Here is a 15,718-nt window from a genome sequence, read left to right as displayed (position 1 = left end):
TTTTCCCGTGTTTGACATAGAACACAATGTTTGGCTCAAGTGGTCACTCCCGCATGCTAAAGGGACAAAAGGATATGCCCAAAGCTGACAAAACAATTTGTAGACCCCAACCAAAAAATTAACAAGGAAAAAAGTTACATTTTAAGCGGTCATAATAATTTGTTTAATTTAATTTTTTATGAAACTATTTTTTGAATCAAACACATCCTCTCATATACGTATATGCATATGTATACATACGTACATTCAACACATATATATATATATATTCTTTAAAAATAAAATCATTATCATCAGTGGTCCCTCACAAAATAGACATTCTTTTGATAGAATCACATTATGAATACTAATTTATTTGTGAAGAAACAAACTGAGAAATATCTTTGAGTGATTAACTTGAGACGCAGTTACTTTTACCTAGGACCTAATCTAGAAACATATTACTTGAAAGGGTTGCAAACTGAGATTTTACTCAACAAACAAAATTAAGGATACAAGAATCAAAAGTTCAAATGTAGTTCAAGAAAAGAAAAGAAACGATTAGACAAGAGTTGGAACTCGAAAGTGAATGGCATTTCTCCATTCATACAGTACATATCCGTTTCTTCAATTTTCTTCTGAATCTAATCCGAAAAAGGAAGTCCACTCCACAAGAAGGATGTATGTGAGTACAAGACAATCACCAAAAGAAAAATACAAGCGCCAACTAGATTGGGTTAGCAGCCAGTCCATAATAATCTGAGCATCAAAAGCCTTGAATGAATCATTACACAATAAAAACGTAAACTGTCTTGGTAGATTACAATTTTAATAAGTGGGGGGTATTTGATAAAGGATTTAAGAATGGGTAATCAAAATCAACTAAAATGAAGAATCAGGACTTTATTTGCTTCAAACGTTTAACCTTCTCAAAATCTGGAGCATGGAAGTTTTTTTCCACCTCCCATGCCATTTGTGACATACAATTGAATGTTGACTTGGCACCTTTTTCATCGATGACTTCTCTGGGAAAAGGAATGCGCACCTCGAACATGCCTTTCTCAGGGGAGCTGAGACGCATGTCAAAGCCCAGGCGGTCAACCCATATCATTTGCCTCGGAGACCTTGTGAGGCAAACATGAAAAGACAATATAGTTAGTTTGGTGAGCACCAATCATCTTCTAAATCATGAAAGTGACCTCGATTTCCCATGCATACTCTCCTCAAGACTCCAGCAGACCATTTGGTATGCAAATTGAAATGAAATGAAGAAAAAAATAAAATAGAAAAAGTAATTTTGTAGACGGAAAAAAAAAAAACTTTTTGTTCTACTGAATAGAAAAGGCAATATACAATGGGGGTTGCTATCGATGTATACTCAACTATACTGTATGATGTAAAACTTAAATAAAGTCACATCATTCATAAGGATTCTGTACAATGCATAGGAATCAAATAATACTGACAAATATAAATATTGTATATGTCATTTTTATGCAATGAAAAAATGATCCATTTTCTAGCAAATTAATCAAACGGACTGCAAAGGTCATTCTATGCAGAACTTCTAAAAACAAATCCCAAACATAGGTGTGCCATTAAGTCAATTTGCATACCAAAACTTAAATAAGCTGTTTCTGTGGGAGGTAAAGAATGTCAATAAACAGAGTTTAGATCAGTGATATAGGAGCAATTGCTAAACTTGGGATAACGTAAATTTCAATATGCAAGTAACCACACAAAAGATTTAGAGCTAACCTGAAAATCCAAATCAACATATACATTGCAAAAGCGAGTAATATCTTCCATGTTGTTTGTGTAACTTCATCCACCAACTTCTCTGCACAATCTCGAAGAGGATCAGGTTGCGCGTTTTTATAATCTGAGGATCTCACCCATTCGCCATCCTGGAAAAACATAATAAAGATTTGGTGTTAGACAAGAAGCTAACTCTCAATATTAATGAAAATTACAGCAACAAAAAAGTAGCATACTTGAATCTAAGAAAACAACCATTTTCAAAACGAGTAAATATAAAAACTGTCACACCTCCTTGAAATCTTCCATCTGCAGGACCTTCTCTACAGCAACAATGTAAACCAAATCTTTGTTGACTTCTTCACCAAACCTCCTTTTCCATAACGAAATAAGACGCTGCATAATGGCAATTAACGTAAAAAAACGTTATGACTAGAGGATCAAATAAACCAAAATTGAACACTAGCGGGTTGTTCCTGTAACCAAACAGTGCCAAAGAAAACAGCATTGCAGTATGTTATTAACAAACAAGCTAGAGTGATACACAACATATGGTCAAGTTTAGCAAATTAGTTCAGCTGCTGAGTCTGAGACACAAAACATCTTACTTAGAGCTAGACTAAGCTACTGACACCGAATTATAGAAATCAAAACAAAATTAATGAGTACAGACAACACGAACAAAACTACTAATATCAATATGTATCTTTCAAGTTAACAGATGCCGAATCCATTTGAAATATAAGTTTCTCATACGATGGAAATTACCTTCATCAGGACTCTATCCTCTGGCTTGTTAAGGGTCCCTTGTAGGGTACACTGGGGAGTCCGTAATCCAGACTGCGTTACTGATCAACGGAACAAGAAATTCGTCACAATGCAATTCATAAAAACTATCTTGACATACACACACACACGCGAGAGAGAGAGAGATAGAGAGGAGAGAGAGGAACGCACCTGAACATGAAGGCTCACCCTCGGGTCAAAAGAGAAGTGCTTATTGATAGCGTTCAAGGACAATACAGGAGTCCCTTCCGGGTCAACTGCGAATCGCACGCCGATACCTAGGGGCCAACCCTCTTGACTCAATGTAGAAAGAGTGCCTGCAGTGGCCAACTCCATTATAGTCCTTGAAACTTCAGCAGGAAACGGCTTATGACTCCTCAATTCCAACTGGGATGGCTCTGATAAAGTCGAAAGCGAGCATTTCAAACTCTTAAATGAAGAATTCCGCAACCAAACCCGTTTTGGAGAACAGAATGCACCAATCTGGGTTTCTTTTAAGGGTTTTGAGGAAGTGACCGAAGGCGCAAAATGAGTCGCAAGAAATTGCGTCTGAAGCAGCATTTGCGGAAAACTGAAATCTCTTTCACAAAAAAAAAAAAAATTGATTTATCAGTATGAATTCGAGAAACGATTGGATAATTGGAGAAAATCTGCGAGTAACAGTTTAGTATAGCTTTTCAATGAGCTGATGACTAGAGAGAAGAACAACGAAAAAGATGACAATGACGAAACGAGACGATAAGCAAAAATTGGACAAACGGCAAAGAGGTTGGAACAGTTAGTTGGAAGAAACGACGCTATTTTAGGTGTCGTTTTGATGGGTTAAACGACATCGACATGCGTACAAAATACAATTCCAAATAGCTCCCGCTTCCGTTCTCATCGTCGCCGTTGGAAATGGAGGTGGCGACGGCAACAAGCTGCTGCTTCCGGCACCTTCCGACGTCTCCTTCCAACCTCTTATCCTTTTCCCGCCATATTAGTTTCCGGCATGTATGGTTTGGGCAATCCAGAGGTGAGAACAAATACGCAACGTAATTTGTTGGAGTTGTCGAAAAGTGAGTTGGACAAAAATTCAACCTTTTTGTTTTGTAGGCGTAACACTGTACAGAAATGGACTTCCACTACGGTCTACTTGCGGTGTAACTCTTGCTCTCTCTAGAAGTAACGAAGAGTATGTGTCGGCTTGGGATGATAAGCCCTTCGAAATTCTTCCAAGTGGTAGGAAGGCTTACTTGGATGAGCAGGATGTGGTGTCGTTTCTTGATTCCCCCAAGGAGTTGATTCCTTTGGACCCAGATTCTTACAATCCTGCTGCGTATCTTTGGTCAGTTTGCTTTAGTTTTTCATTGGTTGGTCATCTGTTCCCCTTGACATGAGAGGAGATGGTTTATGTTTAAAGAATCATTTTTGGTTTTGGGTTTTCGTTTGCGTATGACAAATTTTCCTCTTAATTGTTAATGACATTATCTCTTGCTTCGCTTCTCTAAATACAGAAGCTTGACTGAACTAAGCCATGAGAGTTATCTGAGCCTTTCTTCATTTACAATATAGCATAGTTTATGTTACCCTTCTATGGATGCGCAGGTGACTGACTTTCGTACTATTAGATGAACATGGTTCACTTGTGGACATTTACACAAAATATAAATAGAGATCACAAGATTTGTGATTTTTCATTCAGTTTCATCAATGAGTTAAGTATGTAGGTATCACTTCAAAAGAGATCATTTTAATGCCGGTTCGCTAAACTGAAATAAACATTTATTTGCTTAGCTTGATTCATCTACTCCTGGTAAGTCACAGGAGTTTTGTGTAACTATCTTACTGGTTCAGTAATATGGTGTCTTTAGCGGTCTTAAAATCTGGAGAAACTGTTCTCCGTCACATATTCTCTTACCTCCAGCATTGCATGTTCAGGAAAAAAATTGAAGATGTTCCTGAGGAAAGGCGTCATCGACTGCTGCTTTTGTTAGAACCTAGGTCTCTCTATGACTTCTATGAAATTTCTATTTTTGTAGTATAAGTGAGAGTGGAATATATACTTTGTATTGGTCTTTTACATGTTAAATTGATATCCTTGGTAGATTTATGCAGACTCATATCAAGGGCTTGGCAAATAGCTGGCACTCGATATGCGGATCCCAAGTTAGCAAAGAAAAGTGCGTCAACATTATTATCTGACGGAAATGGTGTGATGCTTGAATATTTCAACTGCCGTACAAGTGGAGGTTGGTCAAAATTCATACACTGATGTTGGTATTTAGTCATAATGCAGTTTAATAGATTGCATTCTGTTGGTTCATACATTATTGATTTCAGAGGGAGCATTCTAAAGTGCACATGAAGCAAGTTTCTAAGAAAGGTCTTGTAATCTTGTTCGCTAATACTAATTTATTTTACAATTAAACCAGGATCCAAGTGTCTTTGCCTTGATCAAAACACAAGCAGTGTCTTCTGACTGGAGCAAAGTTTTTTCCAATTTGATATGACTGGCATCATAAATTCTTTTGCAGTCATAGGTTCAATTTTTCAATCTACTTTTATATCTGCGTTCTTTTGGCATCTTCCTCTTCTATCAAATAAGCTGCCATTGTACTCCAATGGGTCTCTCTTCATATGAATATATTCGTCAGCTTCATGAGTATTCTCTTTTTGCTTGCATGCATTAAACTTGAAAATCTAAGGCCATCAATTTTGTAATTCTTTTTAATCTCAATATTAAACGTTCTTGAATAGGGCCAATGCTAATTTCCTGGATTAAATTCTTCAAAAAGGTAATTTCACTGTTCCCTTCATGCTATACACTCTTCTAAATATATTTGAAGAGTTTGGTTTATTCTTTGCTCCTGTTTTAGGTTATATTTTCATGGAAGGATGGGAAGGCCTATGGACGGCTCATTGGTATAATTCTTTCCATGCTTGTGCACAATTACTATTTTTGGTGAAGATATATGTCTCTGTTAAAATATACATTGCTTTTTTACTTGTTTCTGCTCCTGAATTACACTTCCATGTCTCATTTAATGCAATCACTTGCAGACCAAAAAAATTACGGTAAAGTGATTGGAATGTCATATTGTCCTCAACTCCCTCGAGTGTTAAAGCTAATTCATGTGGTTACTGTAATTCTCATCAGAAACATTAAAAATAAAGACCAGTGATCATAACTTTAAATAAATAGTCAGTAATCATCTTATGCTTCTGGGAACATTATATTTACATCTACATGGTGCCTGACTTGTTTATAATGATTCAAGAATGTGGCAGAACTGTTATTTATAAATATACAAGCACAAAAGGTAAGATGTGAAGAAACTTCTCAATCTTTGTATGGAAGATTGAATCTGTCCAGGAAGTAGAACTTGCACTTCCTTTTTGCATAAAGATTTAATGGATTGATATATGGTAACTTGATCATCTGAAGGAGGAAAAGTCAAACCATACTTATTGTTTTTGCTATCTTCAATTAAAAATTGCATGCTTTTCTATGTTATAATGTTGTTTTTTAGGAAGTTTAGATGAAGAGATTTGAATAGTTATGCTGATCTTCCTGGCATATTCCAAAGTACTTGTGGTTTAAGAATCTTTGAAATTCATTTATCTGGATTAGCTTGTTTTCTACTCCTTAGGTTGCATTCAAGTTTCAAGCCTAAGTTTTGTTGTCCTTTGTGGAATATTTGAGAGAACGTGTTTGTCTTCTTGATTTGAATAGCATGGTACATTCAAATATATACACAGAGGGAAAACAAGAGAATAAATGCCAACAGAGGCTAATAAAGGCCATACAATCACCTCCTACTCACTTACCTTATCTTTGAAAATATTTCCAATAAATGCAAAGATATTCCACATCCTTGTTAGTGACATTTTTTATGGATATTGGAACAATCCAGGTGGACCAGCTTTGGCCACATTTGCTAATTCTTTGGCTCCTTTGTATTTCACGGTGAGGCAACTCAAGGAAGTGATGTCAACTGAGCAGCCCTGTGATCAAGCATATGAATTTGGAGATGGACTACATGACATCAAAGAACTCCCACAAGGCTTTCCAAGACCAGGTGAGGGTACATTTTATTTGTCCATACATGTATTGTTAATCATAATATTTATGCAAACAATTTCATATCTGATATTCAAAGTATTCATTATCTATTAATCCTCATAGACGTGTAGTCCTATCATTGTATTATGACCATCCTGATTACACATTAATGTACATGGAGCCATCAAGTTGTAGAGTTTCATGCATGATATTGGTGTGTCGATTTTCCCCTTATTTTGGCCAAGAATGTGTAGATGTTGAAAAACCCACTTCGTTGAAGAAAATTTCTTGGTAATAGATCCAAGTCTCATATCTGGATAGTTGGCATTATTTTCTTCTAGGCTCTTCTCTAATTTTATTGTGCTTCTTCAGGGTTCTTTTTCGTACAATATAGCAGATAAGTGAGTATTCACGTCATTGAATTTGTATTTGCAGTTAAACATCCTTACCCTTTCAATGATCAAGTTGTGATATATGTCCGACATCTAGGACCAGGGGTTTCAGTCGGGCAAGCATGGCAAGAGGGGAACAAATTGGAGCAAATACCGCAAAAATTATGTGGTGAGATTTTAATGGTGAAGAATTATGCTTCCTGATGACAGGATCACTACAAAAAATCACTGAGCTTCCCCTAGAGAAGACTGAAATATTAATCTGTAAACATGCATAAATGATTTTAAATCCTGAAGTCACTAGACAGTGGCATGTCTGATGCATTATTATGTAAGGATAAATTTAACGAGAAAATATGACTCCAAGTGAGTTGTATATATGTAGTTGAAGCTAGAGTGCTGCAGGAGCAATATTATGTTGAATTTTCTGTACTATTGTCTTTTCTACAAAATCATAGTTCCAAATTGCGTGTCATTTTTCATCCTTGGTAAATTGCATTTTCTTGTGTGTATTCTGATCTAAGCCTGTGTACTATTTTTACATGGTAGGTAGAGGCGTAAGTAGGTGGAAGTATTCCTAACCTAGTTTATTCAATAAATTGGTCAGGCTTAGGCTCAGGCAAGGCTCAGGCCTATTTCCACAAAGTTTAGCTTACAGGTTTACAGGCTTGGCTTATCCCCCCCCCCAAAAAATTTGCGCTTTTATATGCCATTATATATAATATAATTTAAGTTAATTTAACAAATTATTTATACAATTAGTTACTTGACCTTAATCCTAAGTTTCATATCTCATTATTCGCTCATGAGCTCAACCCTAGTTATTCACTTTTATCTCTCTTCTCTTCAATCGCTCACAATGACAACCTTAGCTCATTCCCTCTCTCCTTGATTTGCGTTGTTTGCCTTATTTTAGTGATGTCCAAATATGGAATAGTATAATCACAATAGGAATAGTTTGTCCCAATTTATGTGGGAAAAGCAAAAGAGGTAAAATTTAGTTTGGCATGCCACTTGTTGTGATCGGTTATTAATCTTAGAAAATGTATCTCTTAATCAATAGATGATTGATTTTTCTTATTCTTACTTAAACAATTGTTGTTGTCATGCATTTTATTCCCTTGTTTACTAATATTGTAGATGAGAATGAATCTCCAACTTTTAAGACATAACATAGGCAATAGGGTTGAAGGGTTATATATAAATTTGGAAAGATAGGCTTTTAAGTTTATTTGAAGGCCTACATTTGAAGTAGGCTTTAGAAAGGCTTCAAATCTTGTTAGGCCTTTTAAAGGGTCAAACTTGAGCATAAAACAAAGCATGCATATCAGTTTAGGCTTACGCGTTAAAATCTCTGCTGCAAGCTCAGGCCTATTTAGTTTAAGCTTTATTTAGTCTAGTCTATTTCCACTCCTAATGATAGGAATGTTATTTCCTTCAAAATTATTATGTGAAGCTTATTAATTTTATTCTTTCTCAATGTATAATCAAAATTGCATGAGTCACTAATTGTATTTCTACTCATTTGAATATTACTCAAATTAACTTATAAGGGTACTATCAAAAACAAAAGGTTGTAACCAATTTGTCTATTATATAGTAACTAGTAAACAAGGTCAAGAGTTAGTTTGGTTGATTTATTGCTTACAACCCAAGTCATATCTCTGACAAATTCACAGCGGGTGGCTAATATGGATTCAAAATCTTCTAAGTTCTACCAAATGATTCAAGTTCCCTTGAAAGAGTGGGCTTAAGTTATGCCAAGTTTGAAGCTAGCAGGGGACAACTATATTTAACTTAGTTTACTTTATCCCCTTCATTAATTATGCCTTGTTTCTCATTTACCTCAATCCGAACTTTCGAAGTTCTGTAGTACACAAGAAATCTTCCTGTTGTTAAGATCAAAGGACATGAACAGGAATAGTAGTTGCCAATGATTCCATTCATTAAAATCACATTGGAAAAAAAGGGGGGGGGGGATGAGGGATGTGTATGGGACCAATTCGGTCTACGGATAGAAGAAATCACGCGGAACCAGCAAGTCTGCACAGCCATTTCCTTAATTGTACAGATTTTTATGTAACTTTTCTATTTTAATTGAATTTTGAGTTAGGGATCGAACTCCAAATCTGATGACACAAAAGACACATAGCGTGTCACTGGATCCATTGGTCTTTGACTTCTATGGAGATTCTAGTTGCCAGATAACATTCCTTCATTGTGATTCTCATGGACGGACCCATCTCGGAGCATTCACAGCGACCCAAAGCACATCACTAACTTGTTCAAGTACAAATGGATTCACAATTTCCTCTGACAAGTGCTTACTTGGAAAACAAATGCAAATAATCATTATACTCTTTCTGTCCTTAATATAGAACTCAATTTAAGAGTTGATATAGGTCTTAAATATAAGACTTAGTTCATATATTTATTAATTTTTTTCAATTAACTCTATTAATATTCTTTAGTAATAATTAAGTAGAGGAGGAAGGAAGGAAATTAAAAAAGATGTTTACAGTATTTTGAAAAAAAACATATTAATTAATTTAACTAATATTTTTAATCTAATTAAATTAGTTAATTAGGCCTTACATTAAAGATTAGAGAAAGTAGAGTATTTTCAAATTAATTGTCGTGAGTTTGAACTGAATCCTCATGATTCTCAGCTTACATATGAATATAAACATTGCTGTCTATGTATATTAAGAAACATTTTTCTCAATTTTTTTTTTTTGAAACTTCATTGAAGAAAAGTAGATGCGATGCATTGTTTCTGCAAAAGCAAACTCATTAAGAAGGAAGATGCCCCTACGTGTCAATATCATGCAATGGATGATGTTATTCAACGATATTATGAATTCTCTAAATAAACGTAATGTGGGCAGGCCTTTTTTATTACCAAAGGTCTATTTTGAATATTTGTTATTTAAAGTTGTGCACTTGTGCACATAATTTAAAAAAGCTATTAAACCTGAATCATAGTTAAATATGATATTTATTGATCATAATACCCTTAATTGATGCCTACAGAATTTATTTAGCCTGCAAAGTTTGTTATTCCCTCCATCCCTTGTTATAAAATTCAAATTTTCAATAGGCGAACTGTATGGTTTAAAGAATTTTTAAAAAATAGTTAAAAATAATACAAACGTAAAAAATGTATTTTTTTTTATTAAAAAAGTCCTTATTATCTATTAATAAGTGGGTAATGTGAGAGACTAATAACAAAAAAAATGTATGAAAAAAATTAAGGGTTAAGGTGCATCAAGCATTCCAAAGTATTTTTTTCAAGTGCATCCAATATCCTTAAGTATTTTATGATGCATCCAGCACCTTAACGAATTTTTTTAAATCCATCCAGTACCGTAAAATATTTTTAAGTGCATCTAATGCCTCAAAGTATTTTTTTTTAGTGTATCCAAAAATCAAAAATATTTTTTGGTGCATCCAGCATTAAAGTAAAAAAAAAAAAAAACTTCAAAGTGTTCAATGCACCTACAAAATATTTTGAAGTGTTAGATACATCACAAAATACTTCAAGATGTTGGATACATCTCAGAAAATACTTTAAGGTATTGGATATAGCTTAACTCAAAAATTAATTAAAAAAATTAGTAAATATGCATTTAACTCCTCCAACAACTAAGAGAATCTCATAAAAAGGTATGGAAGGATTAAAAAATTTGAATCTTATAATAAAACAGGAATGGAGTACTTCTTGAGGACAAAAGTGTGCAAAAATAGTAATTTTAAATTTCAAAATCGTAACAATTTAAAAAAAAAACTCTAAAATGATAGATATTGTTGTGCTGGAGGTGATAATAGAATAACTGAAAAGGTGTGGAAAATAAAAAAGTACGTTGAATAAATCAATAATAAATATAATTAAAGTCAAACTCAGTGTATATCAGGACCCATTTGAAATTAATTATAAATGACTTTTAAATGATGGTTTATAAAACATGAGGTAAGTACGTAAAAGAAGAACCTTGTCTCTTTTTTATAAAATGTGCTTCTAAATAATTTTAAACATGATCAGGAACGGGCATTAATTGGTTCTCCCCATGCGCCTCAATGAGCAGCTGCGGAGGTCTTTTTTCTTTTCTGTTTTTTGGGTGCATTGCTGAGTCGAGCCTTACAATAGGACGGAGGGTAGATGTGTGACTGAAATTATCTCCTCGTCCTACTCATTTTCCTGTCTGCAAGATCCCCTTTGTTTTTGCCAACAGACTTTAAGATCCCAATACTCGGGTTGCATGGTTTAAAAAATTTGTTGACATTAATTAAAAATACTATCTCCAGTACCAATTATAAGATTTTATTTGTAGTCTACAAACGAGGTCTTATAATTAGGTCCGAATACAGTAATGAATATGTAAAAAAAAATGTGCTTTCGTTTTCCTTTCAAATGTACTATTATCAATAAGAGGGTAAGAGAGAAACAGTGATAAAACAAATAAAAAAATATGAATAAGAATATATGAAAGAAAAAGATAATGCAATTGATTATGGATAAAATTCATAAAAATATATTTAGTATTCAGATAATCTCAAATAGTATCTTATGAAAAGGAAAGGACTAATTCAAAAATTTGGATCATATAAAAATTATTAGAAGTATGTATATAACTTAGATATTCTTTTTAATTCTTAATATAAAAGCTATTTAACTAATTTAGATAGATTAAAAAGCTTAAATAAATATTAATTGTGATAAATATGACATAATTTTTTAAAAACAGTCTTAGAAAATATTAGATTCTATATCAATTTGTAAATTTAATAAATTAATTTGGTAAAAAATGTTGACAAAAATTCAGAAAAAATTATAAATATGAAAAATAAAATAAATTAAAATCTTATATTTAGTATCAAATATGATATCTAATTAGTTTTTACATTAAGAATGGGAGGTAGTAATTTTATTTGCACAGTGTCCCTTCCAAGTGTGACTCCACAACCATAATAGTGATATTCACCATCACTGGCTTTAAACAAAGGGAGATGAAGATCCCAGGAGAATAGCAAGCAGCAACCGAAGACCCAAAAGAAAGAGGGGAGGGGGGGGGAGAAGAGGGTTGCTCTATCCGGTCTTAAACATGTAGGTCTCGTTTGGTACGAAGCCTTAAAAATAAAGGATTTTGATTGTAATTAAAAAAAATCATTAAAATAGTATTTAGCATGAGTAATTACTTATTATATAGGATTAGACAAACTTATAGAGGTGGGATTAGGGAATACCATTTCCTCCCATGGTATTCTCCAATTCCACATATATGGGTTTGGCTAGTCCCATGTAACAAGTAATCTGTTATATTAGATACTCTTTTAATAAATTTTTTTAGTTGCAATCTCAATTCCAATTCTTTATTTTCAATGCTTCCTACCAAACGGAACCATAATTTTTTTAAGTATTTTGCTTTGATCATTTACGAAAGGATCCGCCCGTTTTGTTCCTTGTGTTGAATACTTTTTTTTTTCCTTTTAGAAAAATATCCTTAACTTAAGGTTCAATTTTCTCACCGGAAAAAGTCAATAATAGTTAAAAATTAAAAAATATATATATCTCATTAGATGTTAGGGATAATTATAAAAGAGTCACACATATTTAACACATTAATTAAAAATGACTCCTTTTTTAATTTTAATGAATTACTACTTTTACTCTTTAATATAAAAACTAATTTGATTTTCAATTTGTTCTTAAATATAAAATCCCAATTCATCTTGTCTTTTATATTTATCCATTTTTCTCAAGGTAGTTTTTATACATGTTAAATGTTTCATCAAATGACACTTAATTAGCAAGAGTATTTTACAGAAGACAATACATATTTATTATAAATAAATAATTTAATTAATTCTTTTAATCTACTAAGATTAGTCAACTAGCTATTATATTAACATCTAAAAGTAGTAGTTAAAATGGCTCTATATATATATATACGCATAGAATATCCCGAGAATCTTATAGCTTCAAAAAAAACCTTCATTCAAATCATTATTCAATTCAACAACAAATTGTAGAAAGGCTATTATTGAACCAAAAATATGGCCCATGACTAACTCGGGATTAACGAACTGACACCTACATAAACGGTGATCTATCATGGAAGTATATTTATTAGATAGGATCAAGGGACAGTTTTTGTTTTTTATTGGGCAGAGAAGGGAGCCGAAGCCCGATCAAGGTACAGTTTTATTTCAAAGCTTTCACACATAAGTTGTAAATATTTAAAAGTTTTTTTAAGATTAATATCGCCCTCTCCTAGAAGTGTCAAAAAAGGGAGCCAAATTCACCCTAATTATTAAAAAAAAAAAAAACAAACAAACTTTCGTTGCCAACTAATATTTTTGACTGAGTGACTTTCTTCTTTTTTAAAACTTTTAGGACGATATTGATCCTAAAGAAAATTCTGGATATCCTAGATATAAAAAGTCATAAATAACATCAGAACTTCTTAATGAAGTCATAAATGTGGTTGCTAATATCCTCCGCAGCTTCTTGGTTGTTGAAGTGACCAACATCTTTCTGCACAATTACTTCCTCCAAATTTGGCACAAGCTCCTTGAATCCACCACCACGAATATAATCCTGAACCCCCATAGAAGTATATACCATATCCAACTCACCCGTTATGAACTTCACTGGTACTTTCACTTGCGCCTCGCTCCATGGCGCTGTCAGCTCCCAATTTCTGCAATGCATTTACCAACATAAAACAAGCCATCATCGTTCTTCTGATATCATAAGAAATAATAATCTGATTGTGTAAACTTCCCCAGCAATAATGCCCACTTAACCAGAAGAAAAGAAAGAAAGGGAAATAGTATTAAACCATCCATTTAGAAGCTGGGAGATTCACTAACGGGTTCCCGGCTGGGAAAAACTTGAACAGGATTGTTAAAGTAGAAATTAATTCAAGTAGAAAGGAGAAAGGAACATACAAGTTGATATTTCTGTAGTAGTTCAAGCCTCCAGTGAAGCCTGTCTTTTCGAATTTAGAAACAAAATAAGCAAGATCTTGTTGAGAGAGCCAGGACGGCAAGTTCTGGGGAGTATCAGGATTGAATCCAACTCCATATTCCCCCTTTGGGAAGATGGGGGGTCCCGTTTTGCGAGTCGTCAAAACGTTCTTCAATACATGTTCAGCCCCAACTTTGGCCATCTCCGCCTCCGCCTTGCCCGGCTCCTATTCACACACCATATATTTCTTTGTTTCAAATATCCGAATGATCAAGTAAATTCTGGTGATAATCTACAGTAATTTGGATTCTACTTACGATTTAGGACCCTTGGGAAACATCTAAAAAGCAGGTGATAAATGTAAATAATACCAATTGGACAGAAAATAACAAGTGAGGCAAAAAACACAGATCAAAGAGCAATATGTTCATCTTGTGTTGTTCACAATGAACTAATTCCAAAACTCTTGACAGAGAACCATGTTACTCTTTGTCTAGGGAGAGACCCATCACACCTATACATAAAATGAATGGCTCTTTATATAGACTAGAATAGGTTGTGAGATACAACTATTTAACACTGCTCACTGATCAACTGACCGATATTTCAACAAACAATAAAACATCCACAAATAGATCCGGTAAAGATATTGGAGGAATGGAGAAAGGAGTGAAATAAGAACCTGGAATCGACACATGTAATAGTCGTCACCATATAAGGCACGCAAGCCATCGAGGGTCTTCACTTTGGGGTTTCTGCGGAGTAAGGGGACGCTGAGGCAGACATAAGCCTTGACTCGCTCTGGACGAAACATACAGAGATACCAACCGATGAGAGCTCCCCAATCATGGCCCACAAGGAAGACCTTATCGACGGCCATAGAGTCGAGAAGGGCAATAAGGTCACCAACCATGTGAAAGACGGTGTAGTCGGAGACTGAAGGAGGGGCGTCGGTGTCGCCGTAGCCACGGAGGTCAGGGGCGACGGCGCGATAACCTCGGGAGCTGAGGGAGAGGATCTGGTGGCGCCAGGAGTACCAGAGCTCCGGGAAGCCATGGAGGAACAACACCACGGGACCTTCTCCTTTCTCGGCAACATGCATTTTGATGCCGTTCACTTCCACTGTTCTGTGCTGAATTCCCTCCATCTCCTCTAACTTCTCTGCCAACTGCGTGGTGCCTCTTTGTTTATATTGAATGGAGCAAAGTGAGAAGGACGTCGGGAAATATCGCCACGAGAAAATATAATACTCCTCCGGTCCTAATTATAAGACCCAATTAACTTATTTGAAGAGATTAAGGAAGTAAGTTAAGTTGGTTATTTATAATAAATAAGTGTTGTGATTCCTAAAATATCCTTGCTAATTAAGTATATTGGCTAAAACTATCATTATTAGAAGGATTATCTTGGAAAAAAATGCATAAATATAAGAGAGAAAATGGATTGGGTCTTATAATTAAGACCAAATAAAAAGTCAAATTGGGTCTTATAATAAGGACCGGAGGAGTACTTACTTTTTTTTCATAAAAAAACAAGTGGAGTACATTGTAATCGGAAACATTTACAAGATATCTTAAATTTTTTTTGGTAGTTTCCTATTTTATAAAGGGAAAAAAATAGTAAAATATCCTCAAAATTATAAATGACAAATTAGGGTAGGTAAATTTCAAAATCTCAATTCAGACCTCAGGTATCATTTTGGAATTTTCAAATCTTGTAAAATGACAACATTATCCTTATTATCGGTTACTACTTCCATATAGCTATTAACTACTCTATTTTAACTAC

General features: G+C 34.2%; 3 protein-coding genes across 3 annotated transcripts; 1 reads left to right on the top strand and 2 right to left on the bottom strand.

Moving 5' to 3' along the window:
* Positions 1 to 788: 788 nt before the first annotated feature.
* LOC114745419 (glutamyl-tRNA reductase-binding protein, chloroplastic-like) lies at positions 789 to 2,583 on the bottom strand. Its single transcript, XM_028933573.1, is given in 5 exon segments — positions 789 to 1,094; positions 1,718 to 1,799; positions 1,802 to 1,886; positions 2,029 to 2,133; positions 2,506 to 2,583. Coding segments are annotated over 5 exon segments (498 nt in total). The 5' UTR covers positions 2,512 to 2,583; the 3' UTR covers positions 789 to 874.
* Positions 2,584 to 3,344: 761 nt separating this feature from the next.
* On the top strand, positions 3,345 to 7,442 carry LOC114745418 (uncharacterized). The gene is made up of 8 exons (XM_028933572.1): positions 3,345 to 3,538; positions 3,619 to 3,850; positions 4,444 to 4,506; positions 4,621 to 4,754; positions 5,263 to 5,300; positions 5,382 to 5,427; positions 6,420 to 6,584; positions 7,004 to 7,442. The coding sequence occupies exons 1-8, from the start codon at positions 3,421 to 3,423 to the stop codon at positions 7,162 to 7,164; spliced, it is 957 nt and encodes a 318-aa protein (XP_028789405.1). The 5' UTR covers positions 3,345 to 3,420; the 3' UTR covers positions 7,165 to 7,442.
* A 5,594-nt stretch (positions 7,443 to 13,036) lies between these two features.
* Positions 13,037 to 15,086, bottom strand: LOC114745416 (epoxide hydrolase A). Its single transcript, XM_028933570.1, has 3 exons — positions 14,613 to 15,086; positions 13,912 to 14,156; positions 13,037 to 13,661 (listed from the first exon to the last, which is right to left on the bottom strand). Exons 1-3 carry the CDS (start codon positions 15,075 to 15,077, stop codon positions 13,415 to 13,417), a joined length of 957 nt encoding a protein of 318 aa, XP_028789403.1. The 5' UTR covers positions 15,078 to 15,086; the 3' UTR covers positions 13,037 to 13,414.
* Positions 15,087 to 15,718: the final 632 nt, after the last annotated feature.

This window comes from Neltuma alba, unplaced genomic scaffold, assembly GCF_004799145.2.
Source record: "Neltuma alba isolate B1F8T4 unplaced genomic scaffold, ASM479914v2 tig00004669_pilon, whole genome shotgun sequence".
Taxonomy (NCBI): domain Eukaryota; kingdom Viridiplantae; phylum Streptophyta; class Magnoliopsida; order Fabales; family Fabaceae; genus Neltuma; species Neltuma alba.
Note: the sequence above shows the minus strand (reverse complement) of the source record. Positions and strands in the feature narration are given on the sequence as shown.